The 27,956-nt window shown below is 34.2% G+C and overlaps 1 protein-coding gene across 1 annotated transcript in view; it reads right to left on the bottom strand.

Annotated features, from left to right (window-relative positions):
• Nucleotides 1–2,820: 2,820 nt before the first annotated feature.
• RSRC1 (arginine and serine rich coiled-coil 1) overlaps nt 2,821–27,956 on the bottom strand; it is a 400,525-nt gene continuing 375,389 nt past the window's right edge. Inside the window, exons 9-11 of the mRNA XM_074405388.1 lie at nt 11,407–11,513; nt 4,768–4,920; nt 2,821–4,124 (exon numbers count right to left, since the gene is read on the bottom strand). Of these exons, the coding sequence (XP_074261489.1) occupies nt 4,032–4,124; nt 4,768–4,920; nt 11,407–11,513 (353 nt within the window). The 3' untranslated portion in view covers nt 2,821–4,031. The remainder of the gene's footprint in view (nt 4,125–4,767; nt 4,921–11,406; nt 11,514–27,956) is intronic.

Here is a 27,956-nt window from a genome sequence, read left to right as displayed (position 1 = left end):
ATGGTAGCAAAAGTAACTTGGAAATATATCATGACAGTATTTTCTTTGATTTAGAAAAAACTCACCAAATAGAGTTGAATACATTAATCAATGTCCATCCCTATGATAAAATGTTAAGATAATTACAGAATTTAGAAAGTGTTCTTTCTTATATCCATTTGTTTTCCTGCTGTGCTCTACCAACTCAAATGTTTTCTTATCAAAACTTTTCCATTATTCTATAAAAGTGTTCCAAAGAGTAAGGCTTACAGGATGGCATTAAAAAAGTTTCTAAATAATCCAAGCATTGTATCAGTTGAGTAATGGCCATGAGTTGATTTAAAATCTCTTGTAATACAAGGATTTTTGGGGTAGGGAGAGGAGGAAAGAGTAACATGGGTACAAGCATTTGAGATAAACTCATCTAGAGTTTAGTGGCTAAAAATGTCCTATGTCTTATTTCATTTCTAGTTTTTGTTACTATCTTATTTGCTCACTTAAAGATTTTCACTTGATGCTCAAATCAAAGGAAAATCTGGGAGGAACCTAACCACAAGCAAATGAATTATGACTTTTAGTTCCAAAACGATGCTTTCTATAACAATACAGAGTAGAATAACAAGAGAGTAACGGAACACACAGTGGTCCACATGGTTGTGCAAGCCCTTACTGGCAGATGCAGTTTTGTTTGTTTGTTTGTTTGTTTTTTGAGACGGAGTTTCGCTCTTGTTACCCAGGCTGGAGTGCAATGGCACGAACTCGGCTCACCGCAACCTCCGCCTCCTGGGTTCAGGCAATTCTCCTGCCTCAGCCTCCTGAGTAGCTGGGATTACAGGCATGCGCCACCACACCCAGCTAGTTTTTTATATTTTTAGTAGAGACGGGGTTTCACCATGTTGACCAGGATGGTCTCGATCTCTCGACCTCGTGATCCACCCGCCTCAGCCTCCCAAAGTGCTGGGATTACAGGCTTGAGCCACCGCGCCCGGCTTGTTTTTTGTTTTTTATCAGCATTGAAAGTCTCTTTTCAGCTCCATTGCAGAATCTGTCATCTCAGCTGACAAGTGGTAGTATGCAAGATTGTTGACACTTGTGGCCAAACGAAGACTTATCTTATTCAGCTTATTCCCTACCAAAAGAAAGAGAGGGTTAGAGAGTTACTAGGAACCTGAAATTTTGCCTGGGGTTTTGATAAGGTTGACTGAGCAGGTCCACTTGAGTCTTTCATGAGAGGGACTCTGTCTGCCTTATGTTAAAACTGCAGTAGTTCCCAGCTTTCTAGAATAGCTATCAGGAAGATATAAGTGGGTGACTAGGAGTTCCTGGGGCTCCAGCTTTCTTGCCCTTCAGAGCTCAGTTCAGTTGTGATTTCTTCCATGAAGGCTTCCTTAATTTTCTAACTTACAATAATTTCTTTCTTCTTTGCAACTCCTCTGTCACTAAGTGCTATATCTCTGACATCATTTACATGTCTGGGCTTCGTAACCAAGCCTCTTGAGGACAGGATCCCTACTGGATTCAGGTGTGCATTCCTCAAGCACACCTTACTGTGACCAGCATGAACTAGGTACTCAAAATGATATTAATGAATGGGCAAATCTGACTGTGAATAAGACCTGAGATTTCTCAATCTACTTACCCATGAGTAGATGGTAGATCACTAATTGCAGAGCAAGTAAGATTTCTTATCACCTTGGCAGGGAAGAAGATCAGGGAAGGCTGAGGAAATAGCTGCAATGGCAACTACTGACCACGGCAGTTCAAGACCACACATAAATACATTCAAGTTGAAGTGCAGTAACTACTTGTTCCATATTTCACTAAGATGTCTATTATGTCAAATGTTCCCTTGGTATAAATAGCAGAAGTTTCTATGAAGGGCTTTCTTTTATGTCGTTTTACAGAAAAATCAAAGTAGGCAGGTTTGCTATTGGTATACTCACTTCACATGTGAGGATGCTGAAGCAAAGGAGGTGAATGACTCAAAGTATTCTGTGCGCATATCTTTAGCTCTTTGCCTCCTTATAGCTAGAGAGTGCCAGGAAAAATGCTCTTATTTCATTTTCCTTGAGAATACACTCAGTTGTCAGAAATAAAAACTCAACTTGTATTATCAGTATCCATCATTTTGTTAGAAATCAATGTTTCAAAAAACACTGAAGGTTTCATGTACGTCCAAATTTTATTATCATTAATCAAGTAACATGAAAGAGATTATTCTTTTTTATAGACTCACTATATAAGGATATTGAAGAAGGCTAGCTTGAGTTAGGCAATAAGTTTGATCATGTTCTATGCAGTCCTTTTCATTACATTTGATTTGGCTTGTGTGGTGATATTGTGGTCTCTGATAGGAATGCAGGTAAATGAAGTTAATAATGTATAAAAATGAATCATGTTGAAAATCAGGGAGGAGGGAAGTAGTCACTGAGTTCCTGTAGTGACCCTAGTTTAGTTCATTTAAGAATTTTGATTTTCTATCCTCCATGAAAAATTTAGCTTTAAAATACAATTCTGTCACAGTTCAAGCTTCTGTATTTGGGGTACTTGCCACAGAGGAACACTGATATTAAATATAATTGAAGGAGACCAGATTTTCAAACTTTTATAGATAAGGAATATCATGCATATTGAGAAAAGTGCCTAGCCCAGCTTCTCTGGAGAATCATTAATGGCCCAAATGACAACCCATATTCTTGCCCAGACCACTAAAATATACTTTCTAATAAGGTACTTCCATAGTTTATAAGTTATATGAAGTATGAAATAGAAAACATTTTATAAACTGTAACCCCCTTAAGTCTAAAACTGTATACATCTATATTAAAAACCACACAAACCTCACATTTGGGGCACTTTTATTTACAGCTCAGGAAAAAAGAAAACTAGCCTCTATTTAGAATGGGAAAGCATGTTTGTAGTAAAACAAATATTTAACCATCACTTATTTTCCATACCATTTGCAATTGACTGTAAGTTTTATATTTTTCATTTTCAACAGAGATTTGAATTTTAATAATCCCAGAAATGTAAAGATGGCTTTAAAATGTCCTATATGTTGGCAGTCCTACCCTGAAGACTTTTTGTGCTTAACTTTTTTTCTGAGCTACAGTCTTCATAGAAACTAAATTAGCATGATTGGACGAGAGAAGAATATAGAAATGGGAATTATTCATGTCAGCTGTTAAAAACCAGTTTTGTAAAGCAAGGCCTAAAAGTCCTTATCTCTGGCATGTTCAGTATGGAATGCATAGTTGATTGTCATTCAGCTACTAGAGAAAGGTATTCTACACTGGCAGATAACCTTATCAAAACAATTAGTTGGCTTTCTCCACAGGGAATAGCAGTGGGTTAAGTAAGACTGAAGTGAGAGCCCTTATCAGTTTTCTCAGAAATGATTTCTCAGTCATGGATATCTGGTCAACTAGTTAGGTCTAGCATGAACATGTGATTTCTAAGACAATGAGTTGAGATTGCTAACATGCTGCAAAGGAGCATCTAGTAGAAGCTGATCTCTAAGCAAAATCATCAGTTTATTAGAGTTTCAAAATTTTTTTTAATAAACATGTTAACATACACATTCTGCTTACATTGTTTAGGGTGCTTTTTATTGTGCCTAAAAATTTGCAATAAGGTGAAATAAAATATTTAAAAATGGCTGAATACCAGATGGAAGATGAAATCTCCTATTTATAGGATGTAATTTAATATATGCATAATTAATCAAAATTGTGTCTTTAAATAACATCTTGACTTTTTTGAATTGTACTAAGAAACACTACTATGTATCATTCATTTTAACACTGACCTATTTATGATTAGTTTATAACATTTTCATGCAATCTTAAATTTTATGTTTTAATCTTCACAATGTTTGATTTAATTCAAATCAACAAATATTCAAGCCTGCATGAGAGACAAATGAAATGAGACTACCTTTATATATAATCAGCAAAATTATTTTTAAGAATAAAAAGTTAATATTGGGATTTAAAAACCTAAATTTCCAATGTTACTGCTAAATCCAATCTAGTTTTATATATATATGTAACTTAGGCCACAGGACTGCCCATTAGTCTTTCTTGTCGGAGAGCAATTAACCTCTTGAACCATCTTTCCTCAGCATCAGCTTTCTCAATAAATAACTGAAATAAAAAAAGAAAAAGGAAAAATGTTACTGTCTCCCAATAACTTGAATTTGACCAAATATGACAGAAATCATCTTTGTAGAATGTATCTCTCAACGCAAGATTTGGACACTGTTTAACTCTTGATGACCTCTTAAATGATGACTATCTATCTGGATTCTTGGAGTAAAAGAGCTACTTTTATCAACATCATTGGTTAATAATTTTGTATCTTACATTTGTGAAGTTTATTTCCTACAACTTTTCCAAAACACAGAGGAATTACACCATTTCATAGAAGATAGCAAAGTTAGACATAGAACTTTTAGTGCTAGATTTTTAAACAAACACTTCTCATGGTGCTGATCAATTCAGAAAAAAAAAAAAAAAAAAAAAAAAAAAAAAAAAACCTTCTCTTTTTCTATTTTTCTTAACCATAGACAGAATAATTCGACAAGCTGGGCAACATGAGTTGGACCCTACTGTTTTCAATATAGATAACAGTCCTAAAGGCCTGGGGGCCAGATGTCTATTTTTGGCAAGGGAATATGAACCTGTTTCCTCCAATGGTCTTCTTCGTCTCAGCACAAAAGGATAACAGTTTGAATTAATTTCAGTTAACTCGACTTCAACTGACATTCTTAAAGTTTAAGGATCTTACATTTGGATGGGCCAGGGAATTGTCATCTTGGTACTTGATAGCAGTAGGGATACTGCTAGGATCTATTTCTTTTTCAGTACTGGGTGGTTCAACAACTGCTGATGCTGGTCCTGACGTTGAAGTTGCCTGTTTCACTTCATTAGGTTCCAATGACTGAAAGAAACAACACATGTTATTCAACACTATACACAATTAGAGTGTCACTTCAATAATATTTCTGATTTTGAATAACAACTGTTCAACTAGTCCCCTTTGAGATGATATTCATCTCCAAAAAGGCCCTACTTTTTGTATTTGTTTGTTTTAGAAACAGTTATTTTATTTTTGTATTTGTTTGTTTTAGGAATGACTATTTTTAGGAATAGAGTTATACACAGAAATAGAATATAGAAAAAACTATACTGTATTTGTTTTAGGAGTAACAAACACAAAAATGCTGAGAAAATATTCAACATTTCTTATGATGAGCATATTTTTCTTAAGAAATTGGTACTTATGTGCCTATACTATTGAAATATACATATATTTAATATATCTAAATTCTATCAATCAAAACAAGCTTGAAACAAATCTCTTCTAGCACTGAGTTGGCCTCTTTAGGTATGAAAAGTAAATTCAAAGGTTATCTTTAAAAAAATAACCTTATTGACAAATAGAATTCATATACCATATAATTTACCCCTTTAAAGTACATAATTCAATGGATTTTAGCATATCCATGGAGTTGTGCAATTACCAGAATCAACTTTAGAACATTTTCATCATCCCCCACAAAACTTCCTAACATTAGTAATCAGTACCCATTTCTTCCAACCTTTCCATCATAGGCAACAATTAATCACATTTCTCTATGGATTTACCTTTTCTGGACATTTCACATAAAAGGAATCATATAATATGTAGACTTTCATTGGTTCTTTCATTTAGCATCTTTTTTTTTTTTTTTTTTTTTTTTTTGAGATGAGTCTTGCTCTGTCGCCAAGGCTGGAGTACAGTGGTGTAATCTTGGTTCACTGCAACCTCTACCCCCCAAGTTCAAGTGATTCTCCTGCCTCAGACTCCCGAATAGCTGGAATTACAGGTGCATGCCATCACGCGAGGCTAGTTTTTGTAATTTTAGTAGAAACGGGGTCTTAACCATGTTGGCCAGGCTGGTCTTGAACTCCTGAGTGCAAGTGATCTACCTGCCTCAGCCTCCCAAAGTGCTGGGATTACAGGTGTGAGCCACTGTGCCCAGCTGCATCATGTTTTTAAGGTTCATCCATGTTGCAGCATGTATCAGTACTTCATTATTCTTTATTGCTAAATAATGTTTCATTGTATGGATCTACCACATTTTATTTATCCCTTCATCAGTTGATGAACTCAAAGGTTGTCTTGGAGCTACTTAAAACATTAAAAAATATATACAAAAGTTTGAAAAAGAAAAGGTATGATATCTTTGGCATAAAATGAAATTCTAGGATTTCTTGTATCATCATGCAATCCATAGACTCCCAATTCATTCCACCTTTACTGAGTATTCCCCATGTGCCATGCACTGTACCAAGTGTTGGGGATACAACTAATGAATCATCGTTTCTTCCTTGAAGGAGCCAGAAGGCTAGTGCTTATTCAGCTAAATTCAATATATTCTTCCCTGAGAAAGAAGGCCAGGGAGTGACTGATTAGCAGCAAGGTTATAGGGATAATATGAAATGGATTAGATGAGAAGCTGAAATTTAAAAGTAAACTTAAATAAAAATAAGAATAAGAGATTAATTCTGTTATGTAGCTTTTTAAAATACCTATTCGTTCCACACCTGTTGTTTTTCAATTTCCATTTCTTTTAACTTATCTACTTCTGAACATTTCACTTCTCTGAACAAAGCCCAAAATGATGTCACTGGGAAAAATATAGAGAGAATAAAATATGCATGAATTAAACTGTTCTTAATTTGTTTTGGAGTTGGAAATCCATTTATTTAACCAGTATTTATTGAGCACTACTAATTGCTAAGCACTGGGTGTGCAGGCAGAATAAAACAGATACGGTCCCTGTCTCAAGTGGTGATTACATGTTGCCAATGGAGTTGACAGATTATAAATAAATTGCAAAATAATACATAATCACAAATTGTAGTATGTGTTATAAAGGAATATACAAGGTGGTGACAAAGAATGATGGGGATCAGGAAGGGAAAAACATCTACTTTAGATTGAGTGGGTAGGAATGGCTTCTCTAGGAGGTGAAATTGAAGACCTGAAGACTTAGGAAGGAGTCAGGTATGTGAAGAGGGAGAACAGTTTTCTGGCCAGAGGGAAATGACAAAGATTCTGAGAGAGAAGAGCTTGGTGTCTTTGAAGATCAGAGAAAAGGCCAGAGGGGCTGGTGTATGGTAAGCAAAAGGGACAGCAAGATACTGCAGCCCAGAACTTGGGGAATTTCTTCCTTAATTCAGCCACACCACCACTCTGCATGGGTGTCACTTCCAAGCACCACAACAGGAAAATGCCCTCAGGCAGAAAGTCTGGTAAATGTGGGGCACACCTTTTATTTCCCTTCTCTAAAGGATCACACTCCTGGGCTGCCTATTGTCACATTCCTAAAAACAATGCCTCACATATCTTGTCAAGTTCTATAGCTGTTTATAGTGCGAGGTCAAATTTGGTACAGTTATTCTGTAATGGTCAGATGGTCAGTAGTGAAAGTCTACTTAATTCTTGAAAAATATTGTTTTGGCTGCTGCATAGGTCCTGGGCTAGAGAAATGCAAAAGGAAAAACAGGAAGAACAACCAGACGGCTACTATAAAAGTTAAAGAATGAGATGATGATTTGGATTTGGATGGCGGCTGTGGAGAGTTGAGAGGAGACAAGTTCTGAGCTCTTTTGGGGATGATGATATCAAGATCCATTTCTTTTTTTTAAGGCATGTATTTTATTACATTAAAATATACCAGTTTAAAATTTTTATTTTAATGGAAGCTGATCGGCATTCATAGGAGAGATTTATTCCCTTGTGGACAAAAGGGCCAGATATCTGGACAGTCATGTACATTTAGGAATTTTTAGAAAGAGAAATGTATTCTACAAATTGTTTTCAAATGTTAAGATGCTTATGAATACGAAACCTAACAACTGATGTCAATGTTAATGATAATATTTACTTTAACAAATATTTATTCAATTTGTTTTGGAAGCTTTATTCTTATATTTAGGAGCCAGTAATTTTTTTCACCAGGTCTCAAACATTTGTATGTCTCCAACACACTGGGCCTAGAAGGCTTGTGGACCTAAGTGATGTTATATTGACCCTTTATACAACTAAGGACATTTAAAAGGCCCAATATTCTGCATAGGGGAAAGTGGAAAATATGCTAATCCAAGAGGTTTAGGACATTGATTTTTCTTAGTCTATACTGCTTTACGGAAACTATAAGAGCATATCATTCTGTGTATCTTAGTCATGGCGTGATAGGGCTTAGCTATGAGATGCTATCCATGTTAAACTGCCTTAAAAAGATGTGTAGTACTATTATTCTAGTAATCAAAGATGTGGATACCACCTCTGCAGGTAGCAGAGATAAGATTCTACCATATAAATGAAGCAATCTCATTTTGTTTTTACCTACATAGTACATTGATGATTTCTTTGAGAGGTACTTACACGTAATAGAAGGTGAAGCTCTCAGAGGTTAGATCAGAATATGAAAGTCTGTCTGTCTGTCTATCTATCTATCTATCTATCTAAGATGGAGTCTAGCTCTGTCGTCAGGCTGGAGTGCAGTGGCGTGATCTTGGCTCATTGCAATCTCTGCCTCCCAAGTTGATTCAAGCAATTCTCCTGCCTCAGCCTCCCAAGTAGCTGGAACTATAGGCATGTGCCGCCATGTCTAGCACATTTTTGTAGTTTTAGTAGAGATGGGGTTTCACCATGTTGGCCAGAATGGTCTCAATCACCCAACCTCATGATCCACCCACCCACCTTGGTCTCCCAAAATGCTGGGATTACAGGCCTGAGCCACCGTGCCCTGATGGAAGTTATTTATTTAATAATGGGCAATTAAATAGTTTGTAGAGAGAACCACTAATTGCTTCTTTATTTAAGTGAGAAAAACTGTAAGAGAAAATTTTCCCTTGACTATAAAACAAAATCTCAAAATGGCCACTGTGAAACGTCTGGCGTTGAGTAGTGCTGCCACCTGGTGGTTTACTTTGTAAAAATTAGTTCTAAAATCAACTAAGTGGGCCAAAAGACCATGCTGCATAGGGTTATTTACCCATCTTTTCTACATAGGTGGGTATCTGCCAGATACAACAATATTAGGGTTGAATAACTGATACTAAGTTTGAAAACAAGCTGCATCTTGGTTCCTCAAGTTAATGACATATCAGGGACTATCAGATTCCCTATTTACTCAGACAAGAGAAATATGATTTCAGAGAGTTAAACTAGTTAAATCAATATGTGTTGCAGGAGACACAGTGTCTAGCATGTCACTTGTAATAGTCACTTTTCTGGTAAAAGCTCCCTAGCTTAATTAGTGGAATTAATACAGCTAAACAAAGCTTGTACCAACTGAAGGGGCGGCCAGCATAGAAAAGCCTTTTTTAAAGATACAAACTTATATCAAAGTGTACAAAACTGCCCAGGAGGAAAATATGTTGAAACTAGGGTCATAGGTAATTCAGTCCTCAAGAGAGTGAATCCTTGCTATGCATCAGGAATAGTCCATCATATCTCTCTATGATCTGAATAAAAGAGTCCACAAGATAATTTACCTCCTTTTGCTAAGTAATCTTCTCATAAATAATTCAGCTTCTTGGGCAACCCAAATCCTTCCCTTATATCGCAGATACAGATATTTTAGAATCTAGGGAAGGGATATCACTTTCTAAAGTAATAAACTGTCCCTTTGTTTTGTATTTCAGTCAAGTGTGAATTTATTCATTGTTAGACTATCACTGGTCTTCTGATCCTTTTGAAGTGTAGTGACTAATAAAAGTCCAGTAAGACTTTGGACTATTGTATATTCACTGAGATAAATGCTATCTTCTGAAGCTTCCTAGCATGTTCTCCTGTTGGCACCACTTCCTACCTTTCAATGCATGCTTTCTTGGAGGCACTGAATTGAAAATAAGTTTAAGGGGGGAAAATTAACAATTAGTACATCAAGCAAGAAAAAGTTGTTTAGTTAAAACCCAGTGTATCGACTATGGAGGAATAAGCATTTCCACAGAATGAAAATGCTAGTTTATCATAAGAGAGTCCAATAAGAAGGGGGAGGTCAGGTTACACTTCAGAAAACCAATATGAGGGAAAAAAGTTTCAAAATGAAGTATAGTAATTCCATTAGGATACATGAATAGCCTTATAATATGTAAGAATAATATTAAATAAAATGGGCAACTTATGAATGTCCATTTCACAGCTCCATTTTTTTAAGGAGTTGTGGTGGCAAACTACCAAAAGTTCAAAGGAAATCAACAAAACGGCAATGCAAGTCCCACAGATTATCCAGGGCTATCTAGCCCTATGCCTGGCATATGCTCAATACATCTCTCCTGAATAAATTATTTAAAAAGTATATGGTAATTGAAAAGACTTTCATCTGACTAAGTGCTAATGGAAACAGGCCAATTTTTACCTGTTAGGTCAGTAAACATGACAAACTTGATAGGATTTGGTGTTAACCAAGATATCTGTGGGAGTCAGATTATCTCCTTGAACTTTTGGGCGGGACTTTTGAATTGGTTGACTATTTTCAGGAGGTTACTTGGAAATACATATTAAACAATGTTAACCTTTACCAAGTAATTCATTTTAAAATTTTAAGAAGATAATAAACATGTATGTAAAATCTCTGAAGTTACAACTACTTATTTAATATTAGAGGAAAAATAACCATTAGGAGATATCAGCAGGATATTATACAGCCATTAATACAATTTATGGATGTAGAATATTTTAGAGTGTTAATTTCAACCATGTTTTTGTTGTATGAATGCTATTAAAGAATACGTGTATTTCCTCGAATGCCTTTTCTTACTTCAATTAGGTTTTCTATGGAAACCTAATTCCTAAAAGCAGTCCTACTAATGAATGAAAGAATACCTGTATGCAGAAGGTATTCAGAGTAAGAAAAAAAAAGAATATCTGAAATATTCAATGGATATAAAATATCAATCAAAGCTCCTCTACCAGAGCCAAATAAGTGATAACCATCTGGGCAAAGAATGAAGATATATGTGATAATATGGATATTAGTTTTTATTATTAAAGCTCTTTGTAACTTTTCTCTAGCAACATCAATTCAAAAAGTAGATGTATACATTTGAAAAGAATATCATATATGTTAGGAAATGTGTATTACTGTTATAGAACTACCATGTTGACATATTGCTTTGTCTTCTTGGTGAATTTAAAAATAAAAAGGACATCAAACACATTTTATAGTATTTTTTTTTTAAGCAAGTTTAACTTGTATTAAAGTGACTTAAGTTGATTCTCATGAGTTTCCTCTCTCTTAGCTACATGGCTGACACTCTCTTGGCCTACTTCATCTATTAGAAGAAACACATATTATGTTTCCATTAACAAAGCATCTCTTCAGTTAGATTCCAAAGATTTACTTACAATGTGTGGATAAAGACTTACCTTTTTGACTTCTTTACTTGATCTGAATGTCTGCTGAACAAAAGAATCACTTTCAATAGCTTCAATTTCTTTTACTCTTTTTACTTGTTCTACCAGGGTGGCTTGGTCTGAAAAAGAGGGTATAATGTCAGGGTATTTTGGTGTGAGCTTGCTAGTAACACTATACCTAAGTAATGTTCTTTCTTTCTATGAAGAAATTTTACTACTTATGAAATTTAATTGGATAAAAGGATGTAAGCTACAACAAGAAACTCTTTTGTTTCTGAGGTCCATAAATATAACACTTCTATGAACTAAGACTCATACTCAAAACATAAAACACTGCTAAGAAGGCACTGCTACAATGATCTCAGCTAATCTGGTGGGAAGGCTTTTTCTTAAACTTCTATTTTAACATTTTATCATGGAAATACATATAAAAGGAATAAGGGCACAGTCAATCTACCTGTACCCAATGCTCAGCTTCTATAACCATTAAATTTCTGTTATTCTTATTTAATCTATCTATATCTACATCTCAGTTTTTTTGAGTAGATCTGAAATATTTAAAAGTAAATCCCAGGCATCAGACCATTTTATCCCTAAATAGTTTAGTAGGCATCTCCAACAGATAAGAACTTAAAAAGAATAATTTAACTATAATTTTCACAACTAAAATATTATCAATAATTCCTTAATTTGATTACATAGTCCATATTTAATTTTCACTGATTGTAAAAAAGTCTTTTTACAGTTGGTTTGTTTGAAATAGGATCCAAACAAGGTCCACACATTGGAATGGGTTGATAAGTACTTTAAGTCTCTTTTTACCACTTTCAGTCCACTGTCTTTCCCTGTCAGTGCCACTTACTTATTAAAGAATCTGAAGCACGTATCTTGTAAAATTTCTACATTCTGGATCTGGCTGATTTTATCCTCATGATGTTATTTAACATGTTCCTCTATTTCCCATGTTTTGTGTAAACCACTAGTAAAACCTAAAGGCTTAATTACATTAAGGTTCAATTTCTTTTGGTCAAGAATACATCAGAGATGATGCTGTGTAATTCCTATTACATCATATCAGGATGCACGTTTCCTACTTTTAGTGGTTAAGATTGATCAGTGGGGACAAGGTGAGTCAGTCTGGCCCCTTAGAAAGTTCTCCATCAACCTTTCACTTAGTAAATTAGCAACATTGTTTGTTGCTTTGAGTCATTATTTCATTAGAGGTTGTAAAATGGTGATATTCTATCATTCTTCCTGCATTTATTAGCTCTGATTCTTCTATAATAAAGAACATTTCCTCACTGCATATTCAGTGACTGTGAAATACAGCCTACATAGGAAAGTCACAATAAATGTTTGATTCTTTCTCTTTATTTATCAATTTTGGTCCAAAGGTGACAAAAGATGAATTTCATGAATTCATGAATATTTGTTTATTTAATGTACTGCAGTCCATGGTAGTCATTTTCTTATTTTGATGCTTCAAAAGCTTCATTTTTGGGTAGTGGGATCCTCTTGAAGTTGGTTCCTATATCCTTTCAATATAATCCCCTGTAGTTATGGCTTAATAAGAGTTGTAGGATCATCTTGAACGGTTTCTGTCCCAGAGCTGAAAATAGCCATTTCTCCAAAGAAACCAGGCTCTTTATAATGGTAAATGATATTTATAGACAACAATCTGGGTACTAGGGGTATTTAGTTAGCATGAGTTCATGCTGATATTACCAACCAAATTAAAGTTTTTAGGATTATAAAAGTGTTTTATTTGATATTTGTTTATCTTTTCTCTTACTGTAAAAATCTTAGGCCCTAATGAAATGACCAAAAGTATTTGTTTTTCTTAATATGTGCATTAATTTCAAAATAACAGGAAAAATATTACTATTAATAACAAGGTATATTAACCACAGTTTAAACTTCTGTTATAGTCTCTGATTTTAGGATCTATTCCACTGCTAAAATGCCAAAATACTATGCTCTAAATCATAAAATAATTCTCTGCATACTTATGCTATGAATTTGATATACAATTAGGTTTATTTGTTTCAGTTCATTGAAAAACTTTTTTAGGTTTTGCTTTGTGATTAATAATAATTTTTTAGTTGCAAAAAATATTTACATGATTCTAGGGTCAAAATTTAAAACATTCAGAAGTCTAGAATGTTCCTAGTTCTCACTTCGATCTAGAGGTAATTGTTTTTACTAAGTTTGTGTTTACCCCTCCATTGTTTACTTTTGAAAATATAAATATACATATTCTTTTCTTGCTTACATAAAATTAGCATACTGTATACTGCTATGTATATTACATTTTTCACTTAATATTTCTTCAATCTCACTCCATAGCAGCTAAGAGAGTTCTATATTCTGTTTTATAATTACATAGTATTTTATTTTATAGTTTAATGACACTTTTTTCCACTAATGCCCTGTAGATGGTTAGTTGTTTCTACTCTTTTGCTTTCATAGGTATTACTTTAATAAATAGCCATTGTGCATGTGTAATTTCATATTTTTGCATTTTCTTATTTTTATATTTCAGTTTTTTCACATGCTAGCTGGGTAGAAAAAAATGTAACATAATGACTCACACCCTTGCTCTTTGAATTCATTTTAGGCTGACATGAATACACAATTGAATTAGGAGCGACTGTATACTTAGCTAAGACACTTAAAAATTTTGGGATTTAGGGCTCATGGATAATAGTCACATTTACTTAATAATAGTAATAACTGGTTTGATATGAAGGTGGACTATTTTGCAAACTAATTTTTATAGCAGCTTTATTCTGAAAAGGTTAAATGTTGCTATATAGATGAATATAAAGAGTATTAAAGGAAATTTGGTTTCATATATTCAACAAAAATATTATCTGACAAAATCTTTGTCTCAATTTTTGATCAATAACAATTTATAATTATACAGTGTTATGTAAGCTCCAGTCCATTTATGAGAAAGATGGCTTTTATGAAGATGTGTCCCTGACAGCTGAAACCAGTCTTTTCTCTTGTGAGAAATCACATGAGAATGGAATGCTTGGAAGTAGCAGCTACCACAGCCAATACTCCCATCTTTGGAAAAATATATCTTCCCACATAATAAAAGCAAGCACTGTCCAAGTGCCACGTAAGAGTAAATAGTCCCACATGCTTTATACAATGAAAGCTCCTCTAGATTTTAATTATGCAATGTACTAATTCAGCACGTGAAATGAGAGAAAGTTCTCTGCCCAGCTAATTTATTAATATTAACACATCCCATACAAGCAAATACATTTTTAATTAATTATAATAATGTTAATATAGCAGAGGAAAGTCATAATGGGTACTATTCTGTGTAATCCAACTTTAATGTCAATATGAAAATATTTGTTTGTACAGGTGTTAAGTTAATTTCACTAGGATTATTTCACAGTCACTAATTCCCAACCAAAAGACATTATTTCTGACTTCAGGATCATGCCTCATATGAATGAAATGTTGGACCTCTTGAACTTTTTCTCTAAACATATTCTCTATTTGGAATGCAAAGGACATCATTAGTATTAAATGTGAGAGGTGACCTCACAAACAGTACTTGATGTCTAAAGCTTGCAGTGTTTGCAGCTTTAAATTTGGACATACAACCAGCTCCGGATACAAATAAAAGTGTTATCATAGAGGCTTGTCAAAACCAGCATGCTTAACAAAATAGCATTGGAAAAATTATAAAGGAAAGAAGGAGAAAGATTACAGAAAAATAGGACATTATCTTTGTACTTCTTTAAAGATCATTTCAGAACTAACAAAGTGACAGAGCAGACAGGAGAAAGCCAGTTTGCCTTACTTACAATACGAAAATACACCAACACAGCTTTTGTGTTTCAATGTGGGAATAATTTTACTGGTTGTAAGAGGATGATATTTAAATTACAATTTGAAAGATTCATGGGAGATTTACATTTTTGGCTTAATAATACCTCAGCTCTATCCTGTATGAAAACAGACATAAAAATGTTTCAAATTGCTTCTTATTCAAAATTCTAATGTCAGTGTCCACAAATATCTGTCTTGAGTATAACCCTGTCATTTTGGGAAGTAGAAGAAAAAAACACATCAATATTAACACATCCCATATAAGGAGATACATTTTTAATTAATTATATGTAAAATAATGTTAATATAGCAGAGGAAAGTCATAATGGGTACTATTCCGTGTAATCCAACTTTAATGTCAATATGAAAATATTTGTCAATATGAAAATATCAATATACTACATTGTTTTAAATTCAGTTTCTTAGGTTATTCAAGTCAATTTGTCATTTAACAATTTTGAGCCAATTTTAAGATTGGGAAAATGTAATTTAATGAGTTATTGTTTATATGTGTTACATAAATGCCTAACACACACATAGTATCTTGTATTTATTAGCCATGAAGTAAAATTAAAGACAAGTAACAAAGTTACTGGAAGAATTAGTATTATAAGATGTTTTAAAACATTTACATGGTAAACATGAAGGAAACATAACCATTAGCACTCGATGATTTTTTAGTAAACACATTATTGGTAAATAAAATGACTTCCATATGTTGTTTGCCAGATGTTAACAGAAGGGATATATACTTCATAGTAAAATAAAAAATAATAAAATTAGAAAGCCAAGTCATTATAGACCACAACAATCAATACTAACTCAAAGTATAGAAAACCATTTTCCTTTTGTGATGAAAAATTTAAAAAAGTATTTTATTAGTTACTGTTGATGTTATAATATAAAAATTAGGATCTCCTGCTTCAAGTTATATTTGACAATTTCACATTTTATAACATTTACAGAGTTTTCTCTTAAAATATTATCAAATGTTATACAAATTTTAAAATTAATAAATAAAGATGAGAAGGTTCAATGTAAATCTTTCATTTGAAAAGAAAATTTTAGTTTTTTCATATTGCATTTGTAGATTACAACATAAACCATAAACCAATCTTCTCTAACAGCAATACCAGGCTGAGAACTGCAGATGGCACTATTGCCCCAGATGTAATGACAATAACAACCACAACTTAGCAACTGACTCCTTTTAAATACTAGTATTTTATGAATTTCCCCAAACTTAAAATTCATTTTATGTTACAAAAAATTTGGGTCAGTTGGCCCCACAGTTACTGAGTTACTTATGTTACTATTCTTGAAAAAATTATAGACTAATAGCATTGCTACAAATGCATGAATAATACAAAAGATTATCTTATTTTCATATTAAATTAACTCAAATTTTAGTCAAGAATGAAACATTTATAAAATTCCTTATGTTATAAGACAGATAATAAAAAAACTCTGAAATGTAAAGCATTTTCAAGTGCTTTACAAGAATGAAAAAAAAAGCAAACAGCATTTGTACATTTGTACCGTAAAGCTGGCTATTCAATACAATTTGAGAACAAACAAAACATCTCATAAAGCTTACTTGGATTTTTAAAGTTTTAAAGGTAATTTCTCATAAACACAGGTTTCAAATAAGTGATCACATTCAATTGTTTTCCCTTTCAAAACAATACATTTTAAATGTTTCAATCAAAACCCATATAAGGCAAGCATTATAAATCCATCCAACTCCAACATTTTGAGGTTGTTCATGAGACCAATATTGCCAAGAACAAATTTCCAGAACTGATAAACACAAATAATTTAAAAGATGAGAAAAAACTTAACTGGAATAGGGCTTTTCTATTAATCTTCTGGAAGCTTATGCCACAGGACCATGTTACAAATGCTGATGAGGCTCCTGAAGTGTCTCTGAAAGCAACTCTACTTGGAAGGGATCCAAGACAAACTCACCTTAAATTGCTTACTATATCAGATTAAGTAATAGGAATAATGCTAATGTGACTGCACCAATGAAGAAGAATTTCTGTTAAATATTTCAATAAGTGCAAGTGAGCTGGGCATCAGGCTAGGCTTTATTAAAAACAAAATCTACAGTGAATGTCTCATTCAGCTCTCCTCACTGGAATGCTCTCACCTCTTAATACTCCCTGTCATTTAAGGCCATGCCTGATGTCTACCATGTGATGATGCCACTCCTTGCCACCTGTGATTCATTTGGCTTTTAGCAATATGCTGCCTTGCTAATCTCTTCTTGAGTGAAAGCTTCTCCCCAGCTAGAGAGAACAGACCTCTTCGTGTCACCTCTAGAACTTAGTGGAGTGCGCTCTGCTATTTAGTAAGCAGTCAATAAACATTTGTTGAATAACTGAAAATTAAAGGGCAGTCAACTTGCCATTAAAAAATAAAACGTCATGGAGGAAAATGTCAAATTATAAAGTTTGTGTAACTTAAAAAATTAGGCTGTGCGTGGTGGCTCAGACCTGTAATCCCAGCACTTTGGGAGGCCAAGGCAGTAGGATCCGCCAAGGTCAGGAGCTTGAGACCAGCCTGGCCAACATGGTGAAACCCTGTCTCTACTAAAAATACCAAAAATTAGCCAGGTGTGGTGGTGGGCGCCTGTAATCCCAACTACCTGGGAGGCTGAGGAAGGAGAATTGCTTGAACCCAGGAGGTGGAGGTTGCAGTGGGCCGAGATTGTGCCACTGCATTTCAGCCTGGACGATAAGAACAAAACTCCATCTCAAAAAGAAATAAAAAATTTAAAAAAGATAAATGTCTTTCAGTAGTGAGTTTTAAGTGCTCTGGGTTTGAGCGATCTGTGTTAAACCCTGTCTTGGCTGTGTACTAGCTGTGTAGCCTTGGGCAAGTGGTTCAAAGTATGTTGATCTTCGCTTTCTCATCTATGGCATGGAAATACTAATAGCCTACATCACAGACAGGATGGTTGAGAGATTCCCCCCTCTTATCTTCCCTCGCTCCTTCTCTTTTCAAATAAGTGAGCACATTCAATGTACCAGACATTGTTCCACATACTAGGAATTGGAAATGAGTAAGAATTTCTTCCTTCATGAGCTCAGGATTTAATGGGGGAGATAAATAATAAACAAGTAAATAATGTAATGTCAAGGAAAACAGAGCAGGCTAGAGGGCTAGAAAGGAGGAAAGGAAACTATTTCAGATGGGGTAACCAGAGAACACTCTGACATGGTGATATTTCAGAAGGCAAAAATGATATGAAAAGGCAAGCCACAAAAATCTGGGAGTTGATACTTGTGCTCAGCACAGGGGTAGGGAAGCATGAAAAGCACTTAAGAAATGATAGCTGTTCATACTAAGGTGCTAATTTAGTAACAGTTACTAAAGACATGGAAGTTGGCTAAAATGTTCTTACATAAACCTCTACATTTCTGACAGTACAGTTTATAATAAGCTGGCAACATTTTGAGTTCAGGCAAGCAGAAACTGGCTTTAGCTAATACATCTTCTGGTAAACCTGTGGTGTGGCAGGATATGGAAATGATAGGACGAGGAGAGGAGGAGTGGAATCAATGGAGGACCAGCCTGCACACATCTATAAGAAGGCACAAAAGGCCCAGCTGAATTTTATCACGCAGCAAGACACTGGAGGCCCCCATGACTCACTGAATGTTGCTGGCTGAGTAGAGAAATGGTATTTTGCTGACACATGGTTACCCAGGCTTCAGTGACTCAAGAGATGGAAGATCCTGTCACTTCCTACAGAATATCTTAGAACAAAACTACCCAAAATGACAGTTATCTGGTAGAAACCATGTTGTAAAGCAAACATGTTTTGTTCTAGTGTGTGTATGTGTGTGTGCATATATATATATATATATATATATATATATATATATATACAGAAATTTTTGTTTTGATCATAGATATATGTAGTATCTTTCGGGAAGGTCATAGAAGTGAATTTTTCATTTAAGTCATTGTTTAAAAGGCCAGATGAGCTGTTCTGGTAGCAGAAGCAGTAACAGCAACAGAAACTTAAGGCACTCTGTGCCGAGCACTTCACATAGATTACCTCATTTAAATATAATGACCATGAGGAATAGTACTGTTATCCTCTCTGTAAAGATGAGAAACAGGCTAATAAATAACTTGGCTACTGTCACATGGCTAGCTGGTGGTACAACTGGGACTCAATTCCTGAATTGTGATCTAGTCATTATTTTTCAGTCAAATGAATTCTTTACCCACTCCTGCCAAGCAACAAATTATTTTTCCCCACTCCATTTACAATAAATAGTAAATATTCTTGGTATTATCTTTATTCTGCATTTTAATGCTTACTCCTTCAGTAAAATACAACATAGCTTTATTTGTAGGGGATATATATATATATATATATACATACATACATATATACATATACACACACATATATAATATACATGTATTATATAATATCATACACTTCTGGCATTATCTTGAGCTAGGTGACAGATGTGTATTTTCAGAATCTTTAACATTTGAAAATTTTAAAGAGATATATACATATCCCTTTAAGCCTGCAAACAACCTAAGTAGGAAATTATCACTTTAAGTTGCTCTTCATTTACTGTTGAGCAATCGTTACAAAAACAAGAATGGTTTCTGTGAATTTGTTAAACCAATAACCACTACATAGTTCCAAAATATAGACTACTGCCTTATGCTTATTGTAAATGTAATCAATATAGGTAGTTAAATCCACTTTAATAGACTGGTAAGAATTCATAATCCCAACAAAACTAAAGCTACTAGAAGTTTTCTTATTTTAATAGGGTAGGAAAAAGGAATATAGTTTGAGGTATACCAGATTAATAGGTCAGAATACAGATTCTGCAGTTGCTGTTTGCCGTCCATTTTAATTCTAGAATCCTTATTGACTCTAATTAAAATTCTGTAGATGGAAGAGTTGTATGTTTCTAAGGAACTTGCAGTGAATGCTGTCTGCCAGCCATCTCCAAACACCCCATAACCACACACAACTCGCCTGTCAGGAGAGCTAATGCAGACATCGCAGGGCACACCACATTTGTCACTGTGGCTAATATCAGAGATACGCAGCTCTTTTTTCTTAGCACACAAAAGCAAGATATGTAATTCAATGCTCAATTTACCCTTGTCTCACAGGAGATTTTTCCCCGCTAATTGATAGAAATTAAGCCATTAATCAAGCCACTAGCCATCATTCAAACCAGGAAAGATGAATACAAACTTTCATCATAACCACCTTCCCCATTTTAGTGTTCATTAGCATTAATTTTTAATGCAATTATGCTATTCTTTTACGCTGAGCTCATAAATTACTGCTCTTTTGTTGCTGGCTGGCCTTGTAAAATCCAAACTAATGCTTTGTGCTCTGATCTTAAAGGCAATTACTAGGTTCTTCTATCTTTTATATCTTTGCATCCCCAATAACCTTTATATATAATGACCATCCATGACTGACTATGCCTGCTTTTTTAAATGCTTCTATATAAATCTCTATGAATAGATAAATGTAGTCAAATATGTCTAAAATAAACATATATATACATATACCACATACATTACAAAATACAGACATTAATGTAAAAATAAGATCTCATAAAGTCATATTGAAGTTCAGGTTCAAATATAAAGTTATAATTTCTCATGATAGAAACATAATGCATTGTTTTATTAAAGTTATAATTTTTATGAGGAATTAGAGAAAACAGGAATATTAATAGTGGCTAATTATTATACATATTTGCAAGGATGGAACAGCTACTAAAAACAGAAATAACAACTTTGAATTTCAAAAGCCCTTAGTTCTTTACCCAAGTTTACTGTCTCATGTTTAAACCTTTGTTTTTAAAAAATTGTATTGAACTTGAAAATCAATGAGAAGGAAATGAGGAATATCAGAAGATTGGAAAAACTATCTAAAAGAGTGTTTTTATAAGCACATATAATAACTCCAGAGTCTTATATTTTACAAAGTGGATGTATCGGTTTATTAGAGAATGGTAGCAAAACGAAAAGAGAGTTTCCAGAAATAAATATTGAACCCAGAGGCAACTAGTCTATTTAGTTCTGTATCCTACAGAAGGCAACAAGATGTATTCTCCTTATATCCCCAAAAAGCATTGATTAGGGTTATTCCTATGTGTAAAGGAGATTAAACAAAAAAACCTCCAACTCTCTACTTGCATCATCCCATTAATGTCTTTGCCTTTGTTTACAAGTTTTTATGTCTGGTCACCCACTAGCTAGAGAAAGGGTACATTTATGGCATTAATATTAATTAACTAAAACTTACTGGAAGATGTTAGCAGTGCTGATGTTGGTGCCAGCCCAGTTACCCTTGAGTTACATAGTTGCAACCTACCTCTAACACCATGGGACTGGGAGTATATTCAGAAGTGGGGAGTATATTCAGAAGTCTTTTACCAACAACAAAAAAGATTTTGAATTATTAACTTCGTAAGATACAGATATGGTGATGACTGACTTGAATTAATCTTTTATTTCCTCTCATGGTTATTTACTAGCTTTCATCTTTCATAAAAAGTCCTACTTGGATTAGAAGCAGTTAGGCTAAATCCTGTAAGGACTGGATTCCCTGAACCAGAGACTTATTATACAAGGAGAAGCAGACAGCCCAAGTCTGAGTTTTTTGTGATCTGTTCCTCTATGATGTCAGAAGCAAATGGATACCTAAAATAATAATATTTGAACATTAGTCAGTATAAAGTTGTAAGTTCTAATACCTCTTCTTGTAAACATATGTTTGGCTCATAAGCTTAGAGAAAATAGTCTATGGCCCCATGTGCCTTAATTTCTCTGAACAGAGCTAATAAAAACACTGGGGTTCAGAAATAGGAACTAAAATTAATTTAGTTAACACGTATTTATGCCATGTGCTAGCTAGGTGCTGGGAGATTTCTGGATGAGATTTCCAACTGCTCTCTCAGAGTTCATTGGCAAATCAAACTAATTCTTATTTAAAATTTTTATTTGCAAGCAGTTAAGACCTGACTATTTGTTGTGGGTAAGTATAGGCATTTGTTGTGTTTGCAAAGTGCCTCTGCATGTTTCACTTGATCCTAAAAGATCATAATTTTTGGTAATAAATTATATACTCATTTCTAAGTTTAAGATACACTATTAGAGCTAGAGCTTGTATATGAAACCAAGTCTTAGTACTTCAAATATCCTCTATGCTTGCCATTGTACTAGGTGGCTCTGTAGCCTTTTAATCTTAACCTTACATGATTAATAGTTATGACTGTATGTGCTTATTTTATTTATCAATTTCATATATAATTTTGATTAAACAGAGGTGGGGTAGGGAGGATGGTAGCAGATGGGAGATTATATTAGTTTCTCTTTGCTAAAAGCAGAGTATTTTGCTATGATATCTATAATGAAGTGCATCATATAAAATCAAAAAGTTTAAAGAAATCACCAAATACTTCAAATTGCACTTAAAATATAGCTAATAACTGTAACATCAAAGCATACAATTTGATGAGTTTTGGTATATGTTAATCCTGTGTTACCACTGTAACAATCAATATACAGAACATTTCTATTGTCACCAAGAATTTTATTGTGTCTCTCTGCAGTCAACTTCTATCTCTACCCTGACCCCAGCCAAACACAGATCTGCTTCCTGACATTTTAGATTAGTCTGCATTTTCTAGACTTTCATATAAATTGCATACTCTTTCATATCTGATGTTTTTCACTCAGCAAAATGTTTTTGAGATAAATCCATGTTTTTGGGTATATCTGTAGTAATGCTAGAATTCTACTACATGAATATCTGTTTTTAAATCCATTCACCCGTGGATGAACATTTGGGTTGTTTCTAGTTTCTGGGTTTTGAGAATAAGGTTGCTATAACATTAATCTACAACTCTTTGTGTGAACATGTTTTTATTTCTCTTAGATAGTAAATACTGCCCTAATATTGAAATGGTTGGGTTGTATGGCAGATACAGGGTTAACTTTATAAGACACTGCCAAACTGATTTCCAAAGTGGTTATACCATTTTATGTTCCCAACAGCTGTGTAGAAGAGTACTGGTGCTCCACACCTTCATCAACAGTGGGCATTACCAGATTTTAACTCACAGCCATTCTAATTGGTATACTGTATTTCGCTGCTGTTTTAATTTGCATTTTAATTTTAATTTGATGACTAATGATATTGAGCAATTTTCATAAGATTATTGGCCATTCATTCTTTTCTGAATGATCTGTTCAAATCTATTCTTCATTGTTTAATTGGTTGTCTTATTAAGTTATGAGTTCTTTATATATACTGAATTGAAGTCCTTTGTCAATACGTATTGCCAGTATTTGTTTCCATTCTATGACTTGCCTTTTTGTTTCTTTTTTTTTTTTTCAGATGAAGTTTTGCTCTTGTTGCCCAGGCTGGAGTACAATGGTGGAATTTTGGCTCATGGCAACCTCTGCCTCCTAGGTTCAAGCAATTCTCCTGCCTCAGCCTCCTGAGTACCTGGGACTACAGGCATGTACCACCAAACCCAGCTAATTATATATTTTTAGAAGACATGGGTTTCTCCATGTTGGTCAGGCTGGTCTCGAACTCCTGATCTCAGGTGATCCACCTGCCTGGGCCTCCCAAAGTGTTGGAATTATAGGCGTGAGCCACCATGCCTGGCTGTCTTTTTGTTTCTTAAAGGTATCTTTCAAAAGGCAAAATGTTTGCATTTTTTGTGTCTTATCCAACAAATCTTTGCCTACTCAAGGCTGCAAAAATTTTTCTAGGAGTTCTATAGTTTTAGCTTTTATAATTAGGTTTATAATACATTTCAAGCTAATTCTTATGGGTCCCACATTTTTCTGCTGTAAAAGTCAAGCTAATTGCTACATATGATGTGAGGTAAGGATCGATGTTTCTTTTCCTCAGTAAGAATATCTAGTTTTCTTAGTATCATCTTTTGAAAGACTTTCCACTCCCAATTGAATTGCCTTGGTAGTTCTGTTGAAAAAAAAAATTTTTTTTTTTTTTTTTTTTTTTTTGAGACAGGGCTCTGTTGCCAGGCTGGAGTGCAATGGTGCAGTCTCGCTCACTGCAACCTCTGCCTCCTGAGTTCAAGCAATTCCTCTGCCTCAGCCTCCCAAGTAGTTGGGACTACAGGCATGCACCAACAAGCCCAGCTAGTTTTTTGTATTTTAGTAGAGATGGGGTTTCACCATGTTGGCCAGGATGGTCTCAATCTCCTGACCTTGTGAGCCGCCTGCCTTGGCCTCCCAGAGTTCTGAGATTACAGGCATGAGCCACCGCACCCAGCCTTGTTGAAAATTAATTGACCATATATGTGAGGGTTGAACAGGATCTCTCTACCCTGTTTCATTGTTCTGTATAAGGAGTCTTAAAAAGTTCATGGAAAATGCACATTATAGAAAAACTGTATGGATTTCAATTTTGTTTGCATCAAAATAAGCTTATACTAACTTGTTATAACATGTCTGAACAGGATCTAGTTTGAGGGACTAAGAAAGATAAAACATGAGTTTGAAAACAACCTTTATCAGAATACAAATTCTGCAAAAATTGAAGCAAGAAGAAACATTAAAGTTATAATGAAGCTTGGGTGAAAGAATAGTGAAATCACTGATGCTTTATGACACATTTATGGGACAATGTCCCAATGAAATCAGCAGTTTACAAATCATTTTAAGAAGGGATGAGGTGATATTGAAGGTGAAGCCTGCAGCAGCAGACCAGGGACATAAAGTCACAAAAAAAATCATCTTGTTTGTGTCCTAATTGAAGAGGACTGATGATTAACAACACAAACAATAGCCAACACCACAGACATCTCAATTGGTTTAGCTTACGTAATTCTGACTGAAAAATTAAAGTTAAGCAAACTTTCCAATTGATGATGAGTGCCAAAAATGTTGTGCTCACATCAGCTGCAGACAAGAGCAGGGATTTCAATGGAAATTATGAACAGGTGAGATAAAATTCTTCAAAGAATTGTAACAGAAGATGAAACATGGCTTTACCGGTATGATGCTGAAGACAAAGCACAATCGAAGCAATGTCAACCAGGAAGAAGTGGTCCAGTCCAAGTAAAAGCAGACTGGTGAAGAGGTCATGGCAACACTTTTTTGGGATACTCAAGGCATTTTGCTCGGTTAACTTCCTGAAGGGCCAAAGAATGAGATATATGTACTTATTGAGAGTACTTTAAGAAAGCTGGCCAAAGCTTTAGCAGGCCCATGTCTGGGAAAGCTTCAGCAGAGAGTTCTTCCCACTATGACAGTGCTCCTGCTCATTCTCCTCATCAAACAAGGGCAATTTTGTGGGAGTTTTGATGGGAAATCATTAGGTATCCACATTACTGTCCTGATTTGGCTCCTTCTGACTTCCCTTTTTATTTCCTAATAATAAAAAAATCTTAAAAAGTACCCATTCATCCTCAGTTAATAATGTAAAAAAGACTTCATTAACATAGTTACATTTCCAGGACCCCTCAGTGTTTTAGGGTTGAACTAAATGGTTGATATCGTTGCTTACAAGAGTGTCTAGACCCTGATGGAGCTTATGATGAGAGATACAGTTTATAATTTTTATCTTTTAATTCCATTTCCATGAACATTTAAAAGTTCCCTCCTATGTCTATCCTTATAGTAATATACAGTCTTGATTACTGTAATTTTATATAGTAAGTCTTAAAACAGGGACTATGACATCTAACGATTCTTTTAAAAAATTACTTTAAGTATTCAAGGTTGTTTCCATTTCATATAAAATTGACTTTGAATAGAAACTTTGCTCCTACTACTATATGTTGAAATTTAGTATTAGGATGCAAATTATTATATATAAGAAGATATAATTCCAGAAATAAGTTGAAATACAAATGATTAATAAAGTAAGAGGCTTTTCATAGTTTATTAGGTACAACACTTAAAAAATACCTATTACTTAAATCAACTTTAAAAATAGTTTCTGCAAACAGATCAATTTATAAAAATGTTATTGCTCACGAATAGATACTGCTATTGCAAATCTTTATTTCTTCTGATTTTAGAGCCAACAATTGAGTCATGTTCATGTTACTTTATAAAGGAGTTGCCACATAAGAACATAATGGTCTAAATGGCTAAAAACAATGTTGATGCCAAGTATTTTTCTGTTTTGGTCAATGACTGTAGTCTGGAAAATGTAGTCAGGTGTCACTAATGACAGAAAAATCAAAAGGGAGAATAAAGGATGACAGACTAATAGAGAAGGCAACTTTTTAGGGACTTTAAAGAACTTCAGGTGAGTATATATATTTAAGAGTCTGAACCATGAGGGAAAATTCTAACTGTCCAGGGAAAAAATGAAGCATGGAGATCTCAAATCAAATGAATGAATAATCTCCACTCCTCAAACCATTATTTAAGAAGTAACATACATATGTATACTAAACTATGTTCTGAAATCTGTAATCATAATCTCCTTTCCATTTGGTCATCATTTTGACAGTACTTTATCCTCAATTCAGCTTATTCTTTCAAAGAAATTGGAATAAGAAATGCCACATTATCTTTATTATGAGAGTATGGTGGGGCTGGATGCAGTGGTTCCTGCCTGTAATCTTGGTGTTCTGGAAGGCTATAGTAGAAGAATCACTTGCAAATCCAGAAGTTCAAGGCTGCAGTGAGCCATGATTGTGCCACTGCATTCGAGCCAGGATGACAAAGTGAGAACTATCTCAAAGGAAAAAAAAAAAAGTAGGCCTCGTGTGTTTTTCTATGTTGAAGTACAGTTGGCCAAGCTGTATCAAGAATATATATGATTATTATTTACTGCGGCTTATTTTGGACAAGCCTTAAATCTTCATAATGAAAATTATATGAAATTAATTATATGATAATCAGTCAGAGTTAGAATTTCTGTGCATAGCTGTCTAATTTTTTTCAATTAAAATATTCTGGTGAGATTGCCTAATGATTTCATTTAAAAAATTCTACTTATAGAAAAAAAAGGGTAGCAAACTTTTCAGCTGGAAATCTCACATCAGTAATGACTGTACCCTTAATAAAAAAGAGCAAAGTTTATACATTTTAACCTATTTCTAACATATTATCATATCAATAAAGCAAATCATTCTAGTCTCATTTGCTAGATTAAACTGAGACATAGAGTCATTCAGATATAGGAAGCATAGCATAAACAAAGAAATAAATGGGAAATGAGATAAATATTTTAGCCCATTCTGCAGCACCTTTAAAGGAAATCAGCTACAGGAACAAACAATATTATCATTAACCATTAATTTGTTTTTACTAAGTGCGTTTTCATGAGAAAAACAATGCTTTAAGTAATAAAGTTGCAATATAATAGGCAACTCCAGCTCTATTTACAAGTGAAGTAAGTGACTGTGAGTATTAGCGCTCTAAGTTCTAGCTTTACAACTAATGATATCATCTTAGGCAAGTCTTCCCATTAAATTTCCATCCTTTCTTTGAGTAAAGATATGGTGTATACTAAAGTACAAATATGATCTCTGTGCAAAGGTGGCTCTTCAGCAGAGCTGAGTTTATTATTTCACAGAAGAAAACAGGACCCTGTAGCACTGAAAAACTTGGACAAAGGAAAAACCCAGAGGATGAGGAACTGATGGAAAGACCAGGATTGTGTGGGTGTTAAACCCTGGGGATAAGGCAGGACAATG

This window comes from Saimiri boliviensis, chromosome 9, assembly GCF_048565385.1.
Source record: "Saimiri boliviensis isolate mSaiBol1 chromosome 9, mSaiBol1.pri, whole genome shotgun sequence".
NCBI lineage: Eukaryota > Metazoa > Chordata > Mammalia > Primates > Cebidae > Saimiri > Saimiri boliviensis.
This window is presented reverse-complemented; position numbering and strand designations above follow the sequence as displayed.